Source organism: Pangasianodon hypophthalmus, chromosome 17 (genome assembly GCF_027358585.1).
Source record: "Pangasianodon hypophthalmus isolate fPanHyp1 chromosome 17, fPanHyp1.pri, whole genome shotgun sequence".
NCBI classification, from domain to species: Eukaryota; Metazoa; Chordata; class Actinopteri; order Siluriformes; family Pangasiidae; genus Pangasianodon; species Pangasianodon hypophthalmus.
Window position 1 is genome coordinate 6,556,579 of NC_069726.1, and position 22,482 is coordinate 6,579,060.

At 37.1% G+C, this 22,482-nt stretch overlaps 1 protein-coding gene across 5 annotated transcripts in view; it reads left to right on the forward strand.

Annotated features, from left to right (window-relative positions):
• The first annotated feature begins 4,141 nt into the window (after positions 1-4,141).
• Positions 4,142-22,482, forward strand: part of LOC113544721 (cAMP-specific 3',5'-cyclic phosphodiesterase 4D) — a 182,396-nt gene continuing 164,055 nt past the window's right edge. For 2 of the 5 annotated variants that reach the window (XM_026943642.3, XM_034312424.2), the window contains exons 1-2: positions 9,847-9,968; positions 17,332-17,417. In XM_026943642.3, coding sequence (XP_026799443.3) covers positions 17,373-17,417 — 45 coding nt within the window. In that variant the 5' untranslated portion in view covers positions 9,847-9,968; positions 17,332-17,372. Of the gene's footprint in view, positions 4,369-4,778; positions 5,126-9,846; positions 9,969-16,433; positions 16,452-17,331; positions 17,418-22,482 lie in introns of those variants that run through there. The other 3 variants (XM_034312421.2, XM_034312422.2, XM_053241553.1) reach the window with 3 other exon arrangements.

Here is a 22,482-nt window from a genome sequence, read left to right on the forward strand (position 1 = left end):
CACACACACAGTAACCCAAGCTCAGCATCAAGGAGCTGCAAGGTGGCAGCTCTACTCACTTTTTACAGTCCTACTGTACAAAATATTCAAGTCAGACTCATATTTTTGAGAAACATTTACCCTCAAACCTCTTGGATCTGTATAAAACTATGATATTATACACTACCACTTCCTCAGCAGGATCTTTAAATTCAAAAGAGTTATTACATCTTTTTGTAATTAGCATACATGAATAGCCTTTAACTCAGAAATTAGTTTTTTGAGTCACATTGTTCAGTGTGATGTGATTACACACAGATTTGTGTGCAAAACATTCTAGACCCTATTAAGCTACCAGGAAAAAGTCAGGCCTGTTGCTTAAAAAAATCAACAACTAAAACTCTCGCTAAACTATTTCTGCCTCATTCAGTTTCTCAATCCATCCCTAAGCGATTTGACCTTTGAAATAATGCATGTTCCTCCCTTAGATTTGTGAATAATTTAATTATTGGGTTTGTAGTTAAAAGGAGACCCATACGGAGATTTCAGTTTATTATTTTTAATGGAAACGCCATATGTGGTGTGCAAGAGAGCTATTAATTGAGGAACTATTTTTACAGCAGATGAGGTAGAAGAGGGCTGACAAGCACAGGCTTCAATTCCTGGACTGCAGTGGTGGTGGTAATGATATTTACCCCTAGATTATGAATCACTCATGTCTCTAAATGTGTGTGGGCTATATGGCCAGAGCTGACTAAACTATTCATACTGCAGAAAATCACTGTAAATTTCTCCTTCTCCTATTTCACATTTACATATTGAACGCTGTATTTGAACGTCGTTTTATGCATTTTGCAAAAATCTGAGTATTAGTCACTGCACACTTGTAATGTTAAGTACCTCATCAGTAGCTGCTAGAGCTCCTGCCTGTGCCCTTCTGAATTATACCATTATTTCTGTCTTCATTCCTTGCTGTGGTTGGCATGCACTGAAATAAACCTAGTGAAAATCAAACTGTGTTTGTATTCTTTCTTTGCTAAAAAAAAAAAAAAATTCAGCTGATATGAGTGAATGGTAATATTATAAATATGAGTGTTATATTCTATTATGCACAATATTTCACTCTAGGCAAAAATATAATGTTTTTTCCTGATGGATTTTATTACAGATGTGTAATAAATAATGTTTGAAAGGCATGCCAAGCCTTTTATTAAACATTGTTAGGTGAAACAGCCTTGTACCTATACTCAGTGTTGCTGTTTTGTCATATACGCCTACAGTATAGGTGCGATTTGAAGATGTACAAACACTGGCAGTATCCATATGTTGCTATTTATGTTTTAGCCTCTTACTACCCCATTCCAATGACCTTCATAGCAGTGACCTAAATAGAAAGTGATCAGTGGTGGTCCTATGTTGGATGGGATAGATGGGGACAAACTGTGCATATGAAATGCACCAAAGGTAGGAATTTGATCAAATGGGCAATGACTATAGCTACAAGGTAGGCACCAACTCGTTATGTATGCCTGAACTGGTGTTAAACTAACCCTGAAATGCGGCTCTTAATATTAAGAATGGTTGTGTATTTTATATGTATATACTATCAAATAAAAGTTGACATTCTGCACTCAGTGTCACCAACTTAGTGACTGCTGCCATATTTGATGCCTTTTTAGACAACTTTAAATGACTTTATTTACAAAGAAGAGGCTAGTGACAAATCTAGGAACTTTTCAAGCAGCTCACATAACAGTTGCTTGTTACATTAGTTGAGATAACAGGTTCTGGACCAGTGTGTAAAACCTGACTAACCTTTTAGCATTTGCACAAGCCTATGTTCCCACCAACCAATCACTAATCACCATTGTTCCCAACAAGTAATGCTCGCCAATGTTTGTCCCACATTTACATACATAATAAAACTGCGGTATTCCATCCATAACTGTTTCCTGTTAAGTCTGTTCCCTGTATATGGGGTCTGTTCCTGTATGCTTCTTTGTCTGCATTCTTGGAAGAAATTATAGTATTTTGTAACTACCTAAATCATTACCTACGCAGCTCTTAGTGAACTTCTTCCGCAGCACCATAGAGACCATACTCACCTACGGTATCACAGTGGGGTATTTTAACTGCACTGGGGAAAACTGCAAAGATTTGTTTCAGATAGTTAAAACAGCACAGCAGATTATAGCCTGTGAGCTCCTGAACCTGAATATTGTGTATGCTTGCCGACTACACACAAAGGCTAGCAAGATCATCAGGGACTCCACCCACCCAAGACACAGAATGTTTGTCCCTTTGCCGTCTGGGAAGAGGTACAGGGCCATCAAGTCCCACACAAACAGACTAAAGTGCAGCTTCTTCTTCCATAACTGCTTCCTGTATGTCTGTCACCCAACTACTCATTAGCACTGTTTCTTTGTCTGCATTCTTGGTAGAAATGATAGCATTTTGTAACAACCCTCCCCCCCAGTACCTCCCCAGGCTCCTATAGCTGTTAAGGACTGCGGACTACTTTAAACCAGTCTTATAACCCCTGTTGCTGTAAAAACATAAATACACTACAGTATACTATGTTACTTATTATCAATGTGCAATATCCCTCCAATGGTTTTATATCAATGTGCAATATATAAATTTCATTATACCTGAATACTGTCTGAATACTTGATTCTGATTGGCTGGAAGGTGTGGGTTCGAGTCTCGGGTCCGGCAGGGATTGTAGGTGGGGGGGGGGGGGGTGAATGACCAGCGATCTCTCTCCCACCCTCAATACCACGACTGAGGTGAGACCCTTGAGCAAGGCACCGAACCCCCAACTGCTCCCCGGGCGCTGCAGCAAAAATGGCTGCCCACTGCTCCGGGTGTGTGTGTGTTCACTACTGTGTGTGTGTGCACTTGGATGGGTTAAATGCAGAGCACAAATTCCAAGTATGGGTCACCATACTTGGCCACAAGTCACTTCACTTCAAACAGTTGAGTGCACAAGTAGTTCCAGTCAGTTTAATCACCATTCTAAATTAATGCACCGACTATAAACAATTGTAACCATAGTAACATACAGTTACAGTTGCATACAGTAGTGAAAGTCACAGCTTCATTATCAGTAGAGATGCGGCACAGATGTAGGTAATTCACACACGCGCAATCTCTCTCTCTATAAATCATTCAAATTAATGTAATCTTATCGCACTATTTTATCTCTGTGTGTGATATAGAGTAATCTAGCGAATGGTATATAAAATAACTAATGAAAATGAACCGTTATTTTTAACCTTTCAGTCAGATTTTGCACTGCAAACATCAGTGACAGCTTCAACTTGTCAATGCTGGCAAGTGACCATGGTGTAGCAGGATAATCCACGGCTAGGTGTGCATTACATGATTTTAATGCACTCCGCAAAGGCAACCATTAAAATCGTGTAATACACACCTAGCCGTGGATTATCCCTTACATAATCAAGTGCAATATACTCATGTGCGATATTTGAGTATATTTTACTGCGTACTTATTCTTAATTCACTATTTTTAAACTCCTTAGTTTTAATTATGATGTTTAAGTGTCCTGAGTCACCATTTAGTGTGGCAACTCTCTGAGTCCTCTGAGAGTTGCCACACTAAATTTCTTTGTATTGTATACAATGACAATAAACTATCTTATTTACTTATTAGTTTGTGATGCTCAGACTTAAGAAACGAATTATAATCTAGTATTTTCTATTCTGTTTTATTCTATACTGTACTATTTTATTCAAGGAATCTTCAGAAAAGCCCTTTTCATGTCAAACATTTTGGTATGCAAATCATCACGACGAAAACATGAATATGCAAATTAGCATGTGACGTAACCCAGCGACTTTTTGAGCATGCATTAGCTACTTTCCCCTGAAAAGAGTTAGCTACGGTGTACTTTTTCTTCAAGTCTAACTAACATGAGTTGGGTTACATTACGGCCCCCTTCCTAAACACTAATCTCATTTATCAGTTAAAAACTCTTAAAAATTCGAGGTAAATAAATAATAGTGAATAGTGACATGACGTCCCAAATACATTCGCCCTGCACGCGCAGCGCCAGTTTGTCCGTTAGCTTAATTAATTGTTTAGTTGCTAAACAACGCAGCGAATTGTTGTAAATTGTTTTTTCCCTTCGTTATTTATGTATTTATTTAAAATAACAAATTTATTTATTTTATTTAAAAAAATTTATTTTATTTTTAGCTTTATTCAGTAGTACACCGTAGTGTGAACAGAGTGAAAGTTAGCTCGTCTTGGTACCGCGCTAGCTAGCTCGTTCAAAGGACGTATTAGCCCTGCTACCTAGCGCCATTTTTTATTGTTTTAACACAAGCGAAAGAAATAACCCAGTGAGAACTACATATATGGTGGTGAGTGGTCAAGTATCTGTTTGTTGGCAAAGTGACAGAGAGATTACATAACCAAGAGCCTTAATAGCTAGCTAGCTATTGTTCAAAGTGATTAATCTGTAATGAATATGTTGTGCAAGCTTCTAGCTTGCTTAATAGATAGCTTAATTCCGCCTCAACACACAGTGAGATAGCTTGTAGTGATTCGTGAACGAATCGGCTCATTGAGTCGGCTCTTTTAGGTGAACGTTGAGAGTCGACTCGGTTATATGAGCCGATATATTCAGTTTGTGAAAGAATCGTTCTTTTGAGTCGGCTCGTTTAGATAAACGTTCGAGAGAGCCGACTCGGATATATGAGCCGTCTCGACTTTTGTGATGTTTTTTTGTAGACGTAGGCGATGCTGTTACGTTTGCAGAGCAATCTCATCAAAATTAAATGACTTTTTACTGAATTTCTTTAAGAATTTGATCAATTTAACCTCATATTGAGGCGTGTTTGACGCTCAGCTGTAGACTCAGTTATACACAACATTAATTCAAATGCTTCACATTTGAAGGCTTCCTGATTTTATATTTATTTTAGTAGATTTTATAAAATGCAATAGAAGGTCGAGTAAGATTGCATTAACAGTTTCATCCATAGTTAGGCAAAGATGAACAATAATTGATCTAAAAATTGGAATGGGATGTTTGGGAGCAGAAAGATTGTTGAGCTTGTTTTTACTAATTTGTGTGGCGGCCTGGGAAAACCCTTCACATAGTGAAAGTTACACATGGTGAGTCCTTAATAACTTAATCCTTAATAACATCTCTATATTATCTTAGTTGAAATGATTTGAGCCAGTCTTAATATTTTCCTAATGTCACAGGCTATAGCAAGAAAATACTCTTACATTTGTTATTTAATCTACGTATGGAAAACCAACATTAGTGACACTATTAAAGAATACATTTTTGCAGTGGAAATAATAATCGTATTGATCGTTCAGCAGCATCCCTTAAATCTTATCATCTGAGATTAATGTCACTCGAAGCATTTAAACACAAGCCCCATTGTCGCCCTTCACTCTGTTGATAACTGTCCACTCTTACATTGGCATTGAAATAATCGCTGATTAATTCAGTGAGCTCTGGACTTTTTTTGAAACATCTAAAATTTTAATTTTATGAATGTATAAGCACTTTTCTTTGTTTTGATGATGATGATGTGACAGCGCAGGTGCATCACGGACATTTTGACAGCCGATGATTCATTACAAATAGAATTGATTATGCACATGTCTGTTTATATCCAACAGCTTCATCAAAGCGTGACAAAGGGAAGCAGACTTCTTTAGCAACATTTTAGACATCTTTAGGCAGACTGACTTTTTTTTTTTTTTTTTTTTTTTTTTTAACGAAAGCATTTGTTAAACTGGCTCCTTAACCACTCTGATATTTGCGGGCAGAAAACCTGCAAGATTAAAGTGTGAGTAAAAACACTTTGATGTATTTATGGGTTCTTAAATTAGGGCTGTTAAAGTCAAATATACTATACAAAAAAAATCCAATTTTTGGCTTTTTGCCAGAGCCATAGTTGTCCATGACAGTTGCTATATGTGTCTGCTTTCATTCACTAAGGGGCAGAAAATGAAAAACTAAGCAAAATTCTCATGTTTTACTGCAGAATGAATGAAAGGAAAAGCAGATCAATAAAACCTTACACTTACGAGGTTTGATTTTTGGTGATCTCTCACTTCGAGTTTGTGTGGGATAGATCAGCGCAGATGTATTCTGACAGCATCATAATGAAGCGTCGCTCCCTGGATGAGCTGACATCATGGTCCGTGATTCCCGCCCAAGCTCAACCCTCAGTTTGGGATTTTTCAGATTTTCTGAAAAACAAAAAAAAGTGTGGATATTGTCTGTAAACTGAAAATATATAATATACTATAAGCCCCTACTACATACTGTCTTTGCAGCTATTTTTTAAACTTGAAGTAACCTGAGCTAGCTAATGAACAGGAGCTCAAACACTATTTTTAGTTTTATATATAGTTATATTACACTGTACAAATAAAATTGTTACATACAATAGCATGCATTTTGTACCCAAACACTTCTCTCTCTCTCTCTCTCTCTTATCTCACTGCGCATAAACATTTCTTCAGATGCTTTGTGCTTATAATAGCGCTATATTGGATGGAATCCAGATTTACAGTTTGATAAAAGAACTGTATTGGCAACGTTACTCTAAGACCCAGAACTGGACACACGTCTCTGCCTCAACTAATCGGTGTTTATCTACGCTTAGCACTGTAGATATGCACAGCATGCTGTTAAGATTTCACTTTCCGACACTACAACAGCCTGAAACACAAGCCAGAATCAAGCAGGAGTGGCTTTGGCACAAGTCTGTGAATGTTCTCAGTTGGCCTGGGACCTTACAGCAGAGGGGATTTATGGTAATTCTCTCTTTGGTTAGAGTTGGTTTTCCCTCCACACAACATACATTTTTTCCTATACTCTTGGGTCAGATTTCCCCCATAGTTCATGCTATACTGAGTGGATAGACACGAATAACCGTTACAAGACTTGCATCCAGTCTTGCGTTCATGCTTCCAGTGTCTGCATCTCTTGGAATTAAAAGATGGGCAGCAGCTATGTGCTTTCTGGGATTGACTTACTCACTGGCTTGGACATGAGCCGTGCTGACTGCATGGTGATGACTATGCCGACACAATGCTCAAGGCTGGCAGTTTTGAATCTGGCACAAGTTTCTCAGCCTAAACAGCTTGCTAGATCCAGTCGCCCAAGTCCAACAATGAGAAGCACAGAAAACAATTCAATTCAATTTTTTTTTATATAGAGCATTTAACAACGGACATTGTCACAAAGCATTTATCCCTAATGAGCAAGCAAGTGGCAATGCGATTATAAAACATTTCTCTTCTATAACTGTATATTATAGATTCAAGCGGTTCTAAGTGTGTTGAAAGGAACCTCAGTATGAGCATCAGACTCATTTTTGAACTCTTTAGAGTTTTAACTTTAAGTCTATAGTATAAAAGTAACAGTAAACCAGTCTGAGTTAATTTGTAAATGAATCCATGATTTGGCAACAAACATGGCTCAGCTGAAATGATTTAGGAACTGAGACAGGCCAACTTCAGGGCTTGCATTTTCAATAGAGCCCACTTTTCAGTTCAATGGCCAGCCATCCTTCTCACCCCTTATCAGAGGAGTGCAAGAATAGTGTGTCTACAGCTGGCTGTTTCCAGGTTGATAATGACCTACCAGATTAGCCACCATTTTTAAGTCCATTCTCATCAGCATCTGAGGAAAGGTCTGGGTCATCTTTTGCCAGCTCACAGGCACAGATGGCTTTAAACTAGCTGTGACAGCCCCTCTAATGATGGTGGCAGCCCGAGTAGGGTTGGATGGTGTGTGCTGTCGCTAACATGATAAATAACAAGCAGGTGGGGTTTGCCCATATGCTGTCCAAGTGCTAAGTGCAGATGCACTGATGACTTCCTGGTGAGGATTTATGATATTGCATTGTGTGTGATATGCCCTGGCATGCTGATACCATTGGACCAACCCCTCCTATGTTGGTCCTGATTGACACCTCACTTCTTGCGGTGGAACACATGAGCCAGGATAAGGGGCAACTTTCTGCTAACTTGGTTTATATGCATCATTATAAGCATAGTTGGCATAATCTGATTTGTCTGATGGGTACAAAACAACCAAAACAACCCTGCGGACTCTGCTTTGCATGCTGGGGTCAATCAAGGCAGCCGTGTGGGGCCACATAGGACTGGAACATGTAGATGTAAGGTCAGAATTGAAGGAATTGAGGGCAGCACATCAAAATCTTGCCGGTGTGGAGAAATTGCCACGTGCCGGTCCGGTCAGTCAACATTATTATAATCAGCTGTGGCACAAGGTTGAGCATTTCTATACCTTGCACACAATCTCCTTAGGTAGACTCATCCACAACTGGCCTTACTGAGAGCAGCTCATCTGCTACAATGGTCCATGAGTCTGCCATCAGTAGCCTGATCTGGGAAAGGTTTTTGGTGAGGCACAAGTGAGTATTTTTGCCAGTGCCAAGTCAACACCTTGCTGGTGGTGGGATTTCCTGATAGAGCTGACAACCAGGTGAGACGGGATGCCCTACCTTATAACTTCTCCCCAAAACCTCTGAAATCTGTAAGCGAAATCTAAACATATATCATTATGAAAATGCCACTGTGCTATACTGCACACTTCTAAAGGGAATGAGAGGAACTGATTTGATTGGATATTGGATGTCATCAAAGTCGAAAAAATACAAATGCTGAGGTTTAGGTAGCCTGTTCATATGTGTCAAAGTGGACCTAACTACCTAACATTCATTTTACTCAGATACTGTACTTCTAGTTAAATTAAGAGCAGCGCAAGCCTCTTAGTCTTAAAACAGTTGTAAAGATCTCTGTCCATTTTATCAGTTTAGTTAACCAGCAGTGTCAGGTATAAATCAAATAAATTGTTCTGTATGACTGGTTTAGCATGTTTACACCAAAATGAATGTTTATTACGTTTGAGTTCCATTTGTTGCCCAGGAAGAGGTCTTACAGTTAAACTAATATAGATTAAGCTTCCAGCCCTTTGCTTTTCCAACACTGTTCCGTAACATTAAATACTTTGCATTGTAGTTCATCAGTGTACGGTAAGTCCTTGGGAGGGGTGAATGAAGTGCACAATTACCAAGTGGGGAAAATAACACACACTCTGTGTTTGGCTTGTTTATTTTGTCTTTATGGGTTAAAGAACTTCCAAGACTTTTGTCATTTTATTTTTTTCTAGTTGAATATGAATGTATGTGGAACGGGTGGCAGCAGATTTATTGAGTCTGTGATTAACAGTAAATATTTATGATTATATACAGAATTCAGTCTAGGTAATGCAGGAAATTAATTTTACCATAAAAAAACAACAACCAATTGTTAGAATGGACACGTAGGTGGTGTGGTATATCTTGTTTCTGCTCTACTCATGTTTACGGGAATGTTTTACTGGAAACCTGGAAAGTTTACTGCTCTGAACGATTTACGTAAGTTTGAATATATGGAAATGCACATTCAAACAGCTGGCGTCATGAAGAATGTTCAAACCGGATTCCTTTCAGAGCTCTGTGCTTTCTGTAATGCTCTAATGGTGTAAAGTGTATCAACAAGTAGTTTCCCCCACTTGGATATGGTTTTGTGATTGACTTGTGCATAAACTAGTCTGTAAACAAGTCCTACGGAAAGCCAGACAAGTATGTTGAACCCCAAGTGAGGTGTGGCCCTGATGTAATTACACAAACAATAGCGTGAGTGAGTAGCGTGTGGGATTACAGCCGATTAGAGCTTTGAATGAGCCGTTCAACATTCAGTGTTTGTGTTACGTTGCACAGGCTCTGTTAGTCAAAGCCAGCTCAGCTGGTTTGGAGTGGGCGGTTACACACCATCATCACTTTGTGTCTGTGCGTAAGAGCATACAGCTTTGAGCTATGCAAGTAAAGACTAGGATTTCTGTAAGCATGTCCTCAGTGTTGGAGTAACAGGGCAGAGTGTTTTGTTCTTTAGAGTTGCACAGGGATAAGTAAGACAGGTAAGTTCTTTTTTTTATTTTTTTTTTTTTATTTTTATTTTTATTTTTATTTTAATTTCACTTTCTGTGTTTTAATTACTGCTTAAGAAACACATTGTTGCTGTGAATCAGGTTTGGACAATAGCTGTTTAAGGACCGTTTTCTTTCTGATCTCAGTGCACAGTGACTTGTGTTGTTTCCTCAATGTTGTGAAACTCATTCTGTGGTAATTCTGATATAACACAAATCTTTTGCTCAGTAAAGCCTTCAAAATGACATGCTAAACAAATTTACAAAAGGTAAACAATGTTTCAGCTTCTTTAGGTCTTTATTGCTATATATTATGCTTCAGGAATATATCTGACATGCTAGATACAGCTTGATACAGATACAGTTTGAAACTTTGCTATTATTGAGGTGGAGAAAGAGCCAGTGGTGTGAGATGCAGTGTTAAGTTACAGCGCCACCTACAGATTACAATATGACTTGTTTAGGAGATTTTAAGAGATCAGTACATTTTTATTATTTGTATTTGAAATATTGGTTTATCTGTCATCTTATCATATTTTCACTTTTTTTTGCTGTGCTGTCAATATCTAAAATTACTTTAGATTCACCACATTATCTTTGCATTTGCCTCTGGTCTTGCCTCTTCATTCATTCTAATTATCCAATGTAAACAAGGAACATTAATATGTCTTTGCCTGGGTGCTGAGAAATGTTTAATATTAAACATAGGAAATGAGTAATGTGCCTAAATATTGCATTGAGATTGCTCTATCTTCAGATGGCCTGGATTTTTTAAAATGAAACTTTCAAGAATATGTTTCGTAAACCAAAATTTGTCAGGGCTACACGACCTCATGCCTCATGAAAAAGGCAAAGAGGAATGGCAGTTTTGTTTGAGAAGACTAATAAGGTCAAGTAAGATTAAGAAGGTCTCAAATATAACAAGAAATTCTGTGGTCTAAAAAAAAAAAACAAACTCTCTGCAGATTCACTGCTAGTTCACCTTCCACACATTTATGGAGCATGTACAAATGTTCCAATATCAGCTCTTTAGCATTTTCGTCAAGCTGGCCTACATGTAAAGATTGTTGTAAACTGTTGTTAATAGTGGAGATTATAAGAAACCTACAAATCACAAATATTTTTACTTACAACCTCTTAGAATTCCTACATTATCCAATTGGCTAAAATGGTGTCTCGTAGTATTCATGGACATTTTGCCACTAATTCGAGGCGCTTCATTAGTTCTAGTGCATGTTTCTAGCAAAATCCTTGCTATTTAAATAGTTTGATTCACAATTGTGATATCATGAAATCACACAGTGGTCCATAAGCGTGAAACCAGTGGTTTGTCTCCAATCCTATAGCACTGTTGAAGTCCCTTGATGATTGTCACACAATTCAAGACTTCCTACTATATGAGATTCAACATGCCCTAGATCAGAGCTTCTCAAACTCAAAACAAACCCAATCAGTACAGAGTTTCTTAATGAACATCATAAAACTAGTCAAATATTAGGCTATTATTTGTTATTTAATATTTAAACGTGTATGATAATATTCTGGTTATTTTATTTAAATGTTTTATTCCAGAACTATCAACTGACAGAACACATAAAGTACAAGTTTGTATTATTTAAAGGCTACTCGTATTTGAGTTTTTCTGGTTTGAATTAAACCATTCAGTTCAGGCGATCAGTCAAACAGGATAATAAACTCAGTAATAAATATAATAACTGATAATAATTGGATCTGATTTCCGCCACTGTAACAAAATTTAAAAAAATCACACACCCCCTGATTATGCTTCACAGACCCCCCTTTTTTTAACTGAACGTTGTTTTTTGTAGTATGTTAATATACGCTTTTTATTTTCTCATATATATAAAGTAAGCGGCTAGGTAATGTGCACATGGCTTGTTCAGTTATGACGTAACCACATATTATGTGTCCAGTCCCGGCAAATAAAGAAGTTGAGCAGGTAGAATACTTGTTTCTTTGTACAGAACATAACTGATTGCAGTATAGTGGCGCTTAGCTAAAGTTGGTTAATTTGCTGACTTTAATGTTTAATGTATCACTTTAATTATCACTTTTTATTCACTTTGATGCACAAAAGCACAAGTTTCCGCTCATATTAATTAAATGTCTGACCTATTACAATGTGTTCTGGCAAGACTCCCATCTGTGCTTCCTGAACACATTAAGATTGCAAAGTAATTTCATTAGGCTCTACAGGCAGAAGCAAAGAGCACTGCACAAGGTAGGCACAGTGATAGCCTTCTGTGATGGCCTTTTGTGATGGCTTGCTAACTTGCTTGCTCACATGCTCATTTATTCATTCATTCATTCATTCGTGGGTTCATTTGTTCATCCATCCATCCATTCATTTATGTGAATACTTGCTTACTTGCATGATTGCTTGCTTGATTACTTACTTTCTTGTTTTCTTACTTGCTTACTCACATGCTTACTTACTTACCTCCTTGCTTACTTCCTTACTCATATGCTTGCTTACTTGTTTACTCACATGCTTACTTACTTGTTTACTCACATGCTTACTTGTTTACTCACATGCTTACTTACTTGTTTACTCACATGCTTACTTACTTACCTCCTTGCTTACTTCCTTACTCATATGCTTGCTTACTTGTTTACTCACATGCTTACTTACTTGTTTACTCACATGCTTACTTACTTACCTCCTTGCTTACTTCCTTACTCATATGCTTACTTACTTGTTTACTCATATGCTTACTTACTTGTTTACTCACATGCTTACTTACTTACCTCCTTGCTTACTTCCTTACTCATATGCTTGCTTACTTGTTTACTCACATGCTTACTTACTTGTTTACTCACATGCTTACTTGTTTACTCACATGCTTACTTACTTGTTTACTCACATGCTTACTTACTTGTTTACTCACATGCTTACTTACTTACCTCCTTGCTTACTTCCTTACTCATATGCTTACTTACTTGTTTACTCATATGCTTACTTACTTGTTTACTCACATGCTTACTTACTTACCTCCTTGCTTACTTCCTTACTCATATGCTTGCTTACTTGTTTACTCACATGCTTACTTACTTGTTTACTCACATGCTTACTTGTTTACTCACATGCTTACTTACTTGTTTACTCACATGCTTACTTACTTACCTCCTTGCTTACTTCCTTACTCACATGCTTACTTACTTGTTTACTCACATGCTTACTTGTTTACTCACATGCTTGCTTACTTACCTCCTTGCTTACTTCCTTACTCATATGCTTGCTTACTTGTTTACTCACATGCTTACTTACTTGTTTACTCACATGCTTACTTGTTTACTCACATGCTTACTTACTTACCTCCTTGCTTACTTCCTTACTCATATGCTTGCTTACTTGTTTACTCACATGCTTACTTACTTGTTTACTCACATGCTTACTTACTTACCTCCTTGCTTACTTCCTTACTCATATGCTTGCTTACTTGTTTACTCACATGCTTACTTACTTGTTTACTCACATGCTTACTTACTTACCTCCTTGCTTACTTCCTTACTCATATGCTTGCTTACTTATTTACTCACATGCTTACTTACTTGTTTACTCACATGCTTACTTGTTTACTCATATGCTTACTTAGTTACCTCCTTGCTTACTTCCTTACTCATATGCTTACTTACTTGCTTACTTGCTAACTTGAGTACAGTTGAGGCCATACACATAGGCTAAAAATATTCAATCTCAATTTTTCAGAGCTCCACACATTTCCACACATTTCTTTTGGCAAGTCAATTAGGGTACATACTTTGTTCACTTCAGAGGTAATTTTAAAATCAATCACAGATTTATTTTAGCTTTAATTCACTATGTCAGAATTCCACTGGGCCAAACATCTCTTTAAACAGGCTGTAAGATTCTAAAAATTGATTTAATGACTTTTAGAAGCTTCTGATTGGTCAATTACCAAAATTAGGAGCTAATGAGAGCACATCTGTGGCTGTAAAAGGGCCAAACTTTAGAGAAAGTGACTGATAATCAGTGCTATGAATGGAGGAAAAATGGTGAGGCTTTTAATCTGAAGAACACCATCCCAACTGTGAAGCATTGGGGTGGCAGCATCATGTTGTGGAGGTGTTTTACTGGACAAGGGACTCGTGCACTTCAGACAATCGGTGGCATCATTAGACAGGATGAGGATTATCTAGAAATACTGAAGCAAAACCTCAAGCTATCAGCCAGAATGTTAAAACTTGGTAGCAACTTGGTCTTCCAGTAGGACAGTGTTCCTCATAGAATCTTACAGAAAATTTGTGTACCACTAGAACGTTTCTATATGTTCCATGTTTCACTTGTTCTATCCTATTGTCAAAGCCAGAGCTGAAAAAGCATGTCTGAAAAAAGCATGTCTGAGCAAGGAGGTCCCCAATACTGACTGAGTCACACCAGTTCTGTCAGGAGAAATGGGCAAAAATTCCAGAAAAATATTGCGAAAAGCTTGTGGAAGGCTACCCCAAGAATTTAACTTTAAAGTTCAAGCAATTAAATGGCAATGCTCCCAAATACTAACAAAGAGTATATAAACTTTTGACCCACTGAAAATAACAGCTGAAATAAATCTGTCTCTTTAATATTATTTTGAAATGACCTCTTATGGATATAAAGTAGATACCCTAATTGACTTAACATAGGATGTGTATGGTTACATGAAACTCTTCAGCCTAGGTGTATGTAAACTTTTAGCCTCAACCGTACTTAATTACTTGTTTACTTGTTTGCTTGTTTATGTACTTACTACCTTGACTACTTGTTTGCTTGCTTACTTGCTTGAATACTTAAAGTGTAATTTGATTTCTATTTCAAATTTAAACAAAAATCTAAATGAATGTGCCAAATGACCAGTATTATAGGGGCATGTGTAATTTGGCTTATATAGTATCTTATAGGCTTACAATGTACAATATAATGATAAAAGCAATTTCCTGTTTACATAAAATGATAAACTAGAAGAAAACTGCTTTGTTGGCCTATAATAACTGTGCCTTAAGTAGTAGTACCCTGTCGTACACCTTGATCAAAGTGCTGGCTCTTGCTTTGGTCTTGCTTTGTCTGTGAAATTTGTCTGGATTTGATAACGTCTTTCACCTCCAAATGTACAACTGTGTAGTAACTTGGTTAAAAAAAAGAGTCTGTACTTTTATATAGAATATTTCACATTTGTTTAAAGGTAGTGACTAAAAGGTTTTCTAAGGAAAATCTCACCATACAAATGTATGTAATCCTAGAACATTACCACTAGCACCCTTTTATATGTTCCATGTTTCACTTGTTCTATCCTGTTGTCAAAGCCAGAGCTCTGGGATCAAGTGCATAACATGATTACTCTTAAGATCAGCCTTCTCAAATCGCTTTAGAACGTTGCAGAGATCTACATTCATTGGCCAGATCCAGAGTTTTATCTCTAAATGGCCCAGATCAGCTGAAAGCTTTGGCTTACTCTTACAAGTAAACATAGCCCATTTATCTTGCTTCTAAAGGTTGATAGCATTTGCGATAATTAAAAGTGCACTTCATGTCAGGGATACAGAAACTGAGCTTAATTTCAGGTAGAAGTTACCACAACCCCCATAGTGTGCATAATTCTTGTAGTGTTTTTGACATATTTATTTATGAGTAATATATATAATGCTGCAAAAAAGGTGCAATATAACTCTTTATAAATGCAGCAAAAAATGTTTGAACCTGGTGTCATTATAAAAGACGTTGCCATTTGTTGGGAAGATTTCATGCAACAAATAGAAATCATGGTGAAGGTGAAGGAGTTTCCTATAGTTCTCAGGGACAACATTATTAAACGACACTCAAATGAAAAAAAAAACCAAAACAAACAAGCTACAGAGCCATACCAAAGACTTTAAACATCCCTGGTTCGATAATATGCAGATAGAAATTTAATGGAACCACCATTATTTGTCCCTGAACAGCTACACCAAGCAAGATTTCATAACATGCTCTCAGACTAATGATAAGAAAGGTAAGAGAGAAGGCGGTAGTCACTTGAAAAGAGTTGCAGGATGACCTGAAACCATCAGCTGCTCATTGGGCCATTTGACACTAAAATATTATAGTTATGTTATATTTTATCTGTCTCATGGACTGCATTCTTCTAGAACAGCAGTATGAAACATTTATTACAGACTTTACAAGGACAGGGCCACACGCCTTAGTGATGAACGATGATGTCAGGAAGCTCTCTGATGTTGCATTCTGACATTGTATTATGAAATGACAAGCAGCAGCATGTCTTCTGTAATTTCTGCTCCCTTTCATTTATCTTAATATTTTAGCCTGAAGAAATATTGTAGATTATTAACATTAACTTCCAGATTTTTTTTTTTTCTCACTAGTTTTTCTTTCTATTTCTTTTTATTTCTTTAAGAGGAGGCTGTGAGAGTGTACAAGAAGACTTCACCATATCAACACATTAGGAAAAAAAAAAGGTTGATTTACCCTTAAATCTTAAGCATGTTAGTATCTACATGAACTGTAAATAAAAGGGTTGAAATGAATGCAGCACTGAGCCAGCAATAAGAGTTAAGTGACATCATGATGTGTTTTTTTTTTACCATTTTTGTTACATGAAGATTCTCATTTTTCATATTAGCAATCTATCATTAGATTTTCATCATAAAAAAACTCTATATTGACAATTTTATCAATTGTTCAGTTAACATTAGGGTTTGTGAAAACATCAGAGCATCTATGCAGTCTATTTGTCAAAGGTATGCTGATGAACAGGAAAAGGAATTTTATGAGACACTACTCACCTCTTGTTGCGTAGCATAATTTGCGTGAGTGTGTGTGTTTGTGTGTGCTGTCATGGGGATTTATCACTCTGTCAGGTGTCAAGAACACCAGAGGAGAGCATTAGAAATTCTTAATAAGCATCTGAGAATAGGCAGCTCCACAGTTCTGACTCTTTTGTCTACTGGCCTTGGATTGTGTCTGGTGACGTGATAGTGTTTTCTCTCAAACTCCCTGTTTGATCCTCTCTATGTCACAAATGATGCAGAAAGTAGCTGTGTTGTGGATATGTTTGAAAGCTGTAGGAAGAATTTCTTTTTTTTTTTTTTTAAATACTAGCTATTTACTACTAATTATAAAAATTATTAATAAAAAGTAAGATTACTTTTCATCGTATGTGTATACAGCTTCCACAACCTACTCAGAGAAGGCCTGATTATAGTTTTCCTTATGCTTAAGCTTTACACTGATTTTCTTTCATCATGGGGCTTTAAGGACCTTTAAATTAATGCGTAAACCAAATTGTAACTTGTTCCACAGGTCATGTTCCTTTTTCTGTTTTGCTTTCTCTTTCAGTGCTTTAACCGTTTAAGACATTACAAACTGGAAGTGTCCTCATGATGAAAAGAAATGACTGTGGAATGGAGGACAAACAAGAGAGAGTGAGTGACTTTCAGTTCCTTTTGTCTTAGTTGTATAAAGAATGAGTTTGGTAAAGATATACTTTATGGTTAAGAGTACAAGGCTCTGAAATGAAACTAACAGTACAATAAAGCATCACAGACCTAGAGGGCTTTTTAATACAATTAATTCTGCACTCAATCCCCCAGTTTCGAACATGACATGTCCTTTAAAACTTGTGAGGACTTGCGTTAGTTTTTCACAGGTAAAATTAATCTAAAGTGCTGGAATTTTTTTTTTTTTTTTTTATAAAGCTGTGGGCTGACCTGATTAAAAATATTTTGATATTTTCCTGATTTGAATCACTGTACAGAGCCTGCCCTGTTTAAGGTGATAAATGATCTGTTGCACACTGTTGTCTGGTAATTGTGATCTAATATTGCCAGATCTCAGTGCGTGCTGCTTTTAACACCGTGAATCACAAGATCTTTATTGCCTAAATCACATGGTGGGCCTTAAGGGGTAGTATTGGTGCTACTCTATGAATCTTGGCAACTACTTTTCTTTGATTACAGCCAATGGCTGTGGTGTGCCCCAAAGATCAATACTAGGCCTGGTACTCTTCTTATTATAAATGCTTCCATTGGGCAATATCTCTTTCCCCTGCTATGCTGATGATAATCAGCTCTACCCTCCACTGACGCCTAATGATTTGTGCTCAGTGAGGGTCTCAATGAGTGCCTTGAACACATAAAAAGCCTGATGGCAAATAATACTCCAATTAAATGAAAACAAAACAGAGGTTATTCTAACAAGTATTCTTCTAAAGTATTCTTTTTGGCCCACACAAATCTACAAGAAGTTTTAGTAAATAACCTAGGACTATTCTGACAATATGTTAAACGTCATGTCAAGAGTTTGGAGGTAATTTTTCTATCTGGGCTTCAGATTTGAACGTTAAATCAACTCTGTTGTCAAGAGCAACTTTTCATGACCTGATGAAAGGTGTAATACAAGCCTTTATATCACCATGTCTGAACAACTATAACGCCTTATATAGGTGCTTACTGTTGCATTAACCCCATTTTAGCCTCCCTATACTGGCTCCCTGTCTAATACAGGATCCAGTTTAAGATTGTTTAGTTGTTTTTAAAGCCCTTCAAAAGCAAATGTATGTACACCACTTTGGTTTTAAATATGCTATATAAATAAAGTGTACTTAGTAACTTACTTACTAAGTAGTTCTTAATAACTGAATAGATACTGTCAGGTCCAGTGCCTTTCTCGAAAGAAATTTGTATTTTATAGTTTGTGAGACTTTCTTGGTGGGAAATAATTGCAAGTTGAAATGGAAAAAGTAATGCTAAGGACACACTATACAAATTTCAAACGTGTCAAATCAATTGCATGATTTATGATGTCATTCACACACTACCCACATTTCAAACTTAGCATCACAAATTGCAAGATTTTTTTTTACTTAGTGAGCTTACCAGCAAATAATGACTGGTCTCCAGACTCCACTACTTCACAAAAGATCATGTGTGAAGTAACAAAATAATAGAGCTTGAAAACATAAGTGGCCTGACATTTGAAAATCTGGCATAAAAATCATATATAGAGTGCACCTGGTTTAACATTTGACAGATGAGGTTGTGCGTTCTTACCTGCAGGGTAGATCTCAGAGTTGCATGGAATTTTCAGAGAAGAGGAGTTATACAATGATAATGACAGAATTTCTAAGAAATTGCATTTGTGGACCATGTACAATACATAATCCTGTAGATCAGTGTCAGAAAAGCTCTGAAAAAGGCACCCATTCAATTTGCCCTTCAGAAGTGTATTTGTCACCTGCCAGATAATATACACGCACTGTCCACTTTAATAGGAACACCTGTACACCTGCGCATTTATGCAGTTATCCAATCATTCAATCATATGGCAGTAGCACAATGCATAAAATGATGCAGATACAGGTCAAGAGCTTCAGTTAATGATCACATCAAACATCAGCATGAAGAAGAAGTGTGATCTCTGTGACTTTAATCGTAGCATGGATGTTGGTACCAGATGGGCTGGTTTGAGTATTTCAGAGACTGGTGATCTCCTGGGAATTTCACAACAGTCGCTAGAGTTTACACAGAATGGTAAGAAAAAGAAAAAACTCTGAGTGACAGTTCTGTGGGTGCAAATCCCTAGTTGATAAGAGAGATCAGAGGAAGATGGCCAGATTGGTTCGAGCGGCTGTTGTTTCTCAAGAGTTTATGCAGAATGGTGCGAAAAACAAAAAACATCCAGTGAGTGGAGGGTCTGCAGGCTGAAACACCTTGTTGATGAGAGAGATCAGAGAAGAATGACCAGACTGGTCTGACCTGACAGGAAGTCTATAGTAACTCAAATAATCACTCTGTAAAAAGAGAGAAGAGCAGAGAAGCAGAGAAGCATCTCAGCTTGCACAAAACATAGAAACTTGAGGTGGATGGATGAAAACAGCGGAAGACCAGATTGGGTTCTACTCCTGTCAGCCAACAACAGGAATCTGAGGCTACAGTGGGCACAGGCTTTTCTTCCCCCAATCTTCAACTGTCCAGTTTCAGTGAGTCTGTGCTCTCAGCAGTTTCTGAAATACTCAAACCAGCCCATCTGCTATCAACAATGCTGCCATAGTTAACGTCACAGAGATCACACTTTTTCCCCACTCTGATATTTGATGTGAACGTTAACTGAAGCTCTTGACCTGTATCTGCATAGGTTTATGTATTGTGCTGCTGCCACATGATTGAATGATTGGATAACTGCATAAATGAGCAGGTGTTCCTATTAAAGTGGACGGTGAGTGTATACATCTAGTTAACTGTGATTGCTGATTTCGAATAAGTAAGATGGGAATTAATTATATATATATATTTTTTTTGTTAATTCTAATATCGGTATAAGGAAAGACAACAACTGTCAGACCAAAGGTCATCATTTAAATTAACATTCAGCTCATGTACTTATGAAACCGAAGAGCTCAGTATCAGGAACTTCTGGAGTGAAACAGAGCACATCATTCCTGTTGTTTTTGCAGAATGTTTTGACAGAATGCCAACTTGAACTGATCAGATATATTTCTCCTGCCAGAGAGCAAACGAGTTAACCACATTATATAGCTCGAAACTTATCTACACAATTGGGGGGTGATGAGGCTGGTGATGGTAGATAAGTGGTTGATAACTGATGAAAAAAAAAACCCAAAGTGTCTAGAAGTATCTAGAAAACCAAAGGTACAATTGAAAATTAGGAAACGTGTCACCTGGCAGATTTTTTGTTTCTCCTACCTCAAAAATGTAGTTCTTGATACATTTAACACGGACATCAGGAATCGTCTACTTGATTGAGTCTAGCAATTGGGCTTGTAGCTTATGCCTTTTGCAGTAAACTATTTAGCTATATGTATTTACTGGTGACATGGAAATAAATACCATTAACATTATTTGTATGAGCTCAGTGCTATAGAGCTCAGTGTGACAAACAGCAGAAGTTCTAAGCAAATTTGTTCAACAGTGATCAATCTTTGTGATAGTAGAAAATGAGGGCACATGCTACAGAGAAGAGAGAACATTTGGGCAATGCATTAATGTATATTAATGTATGGTGTCATTAAAAGCTTTCGTAATTAAGTATCTGAAATGTTGTAATTTCTGAAAGATTAGGGGACGGGCATGTTTCAGATTGCTCATTATAAGGGCAGAAGTCTAAATCTGCGAGCAACAATTGCGACTCATTAGCAAGCTTGAAGCTGTTGCATCTGCTTGCTTGATTGTTTCCATCGCACTCATTTTGTGCGATGGAATGGATTAATGTTAGCTTTGTTGAAAGCATCAAGCATTAGAGCAGCTCACCATTAGATTTTCTAATCAGTTGTTTTCTCTCACGTCTCTGTTAAAAGCCTCTCTGTCTTTCCAGTGTGTTTCTGTTAAATGAAAAGGCCAAAGCCTGATGTTTCAGGTGCAGCGTGAATACTTTGATAATGTATGTAATATCAGAGGGGTGTTTTATTGCAGCTGTCTGTCAGCATTTCTCATTTGTATAATCTACAATTGTGTAATTGCTGGTGCAGTTGTTACCCGACTGTATGCTATTTGAGTAGCTGTCTGCGGATTAAAGAATATGAATGCTAACTGAAGATATAGTTTTATTGTTATTAGTATTATAAGCTGTGACAGTCATTTTGTAAGTATAAAATTACTAAGAATACCTCATTTATTTCTATGCACAATTTGGCAACCACTGTACCCTGCCCATTAATGGAAAGTGCTCTCCAGAGGACCATTGCTAATCAGATATTATTTGAGAAGTTGGTTGTGATTGTTAAGCAGGTTTGTATAGCTGGACAGCTGGACACAAAATAAGTCCAAAGAATACAATTCTTAAACCATAGATGTTGTTTTAGACAGCTGTACTATCAAAAAATTCCAAGCTGTTTGTTGACAATGCTGCTGCATAGTCAAACATGAACCCCCTAGATCAGTGGTTCTTAAGATTTTTGGACACACTTGTGGAAAGTGTCACCGTGTTTTATTTGTCTCCAATTTTTGTGACCACAATACTGCCTTTCCATTCACATGTAAAATTTCCAATGAGTAGAGATACCCTTTATACCAGTGGTTCTCATACTTTCTAAAGCCAGTTACCCCTTTTGCCACAAAAAAAATTCACGGACCCTCTCAGTACATCTTTATTTTATGAACAACTCAACTATTATGTTCATTATTCGAATCTGTTCAGTAATACTCTGGCTATTTATTGGAACCATAGAGCTTTTTGCTCCTGAAATTTTCATAGACAGAACACAAATCCTCTAAACTGACATTATGTAGAGGGCTACATGTTTATTATGTTTTGAATTAAGTCCATTTAAACAAGTGTCAAGTCAAAAAGAACTTAATAATAAATACTTTGATTGTGGCGGGTCTGGCTGTGCTTTATGGACCACTGGGGTCTCTGGACCTCATTTTGACAACCATTGCTTTTTGCAATCAAAATCTGTGAAATGTTCCTGAGATTGAAGAAGCAGTGGATGGAATGCTCATTTCTATCCACACTCACAGCCTCTTGAATCTA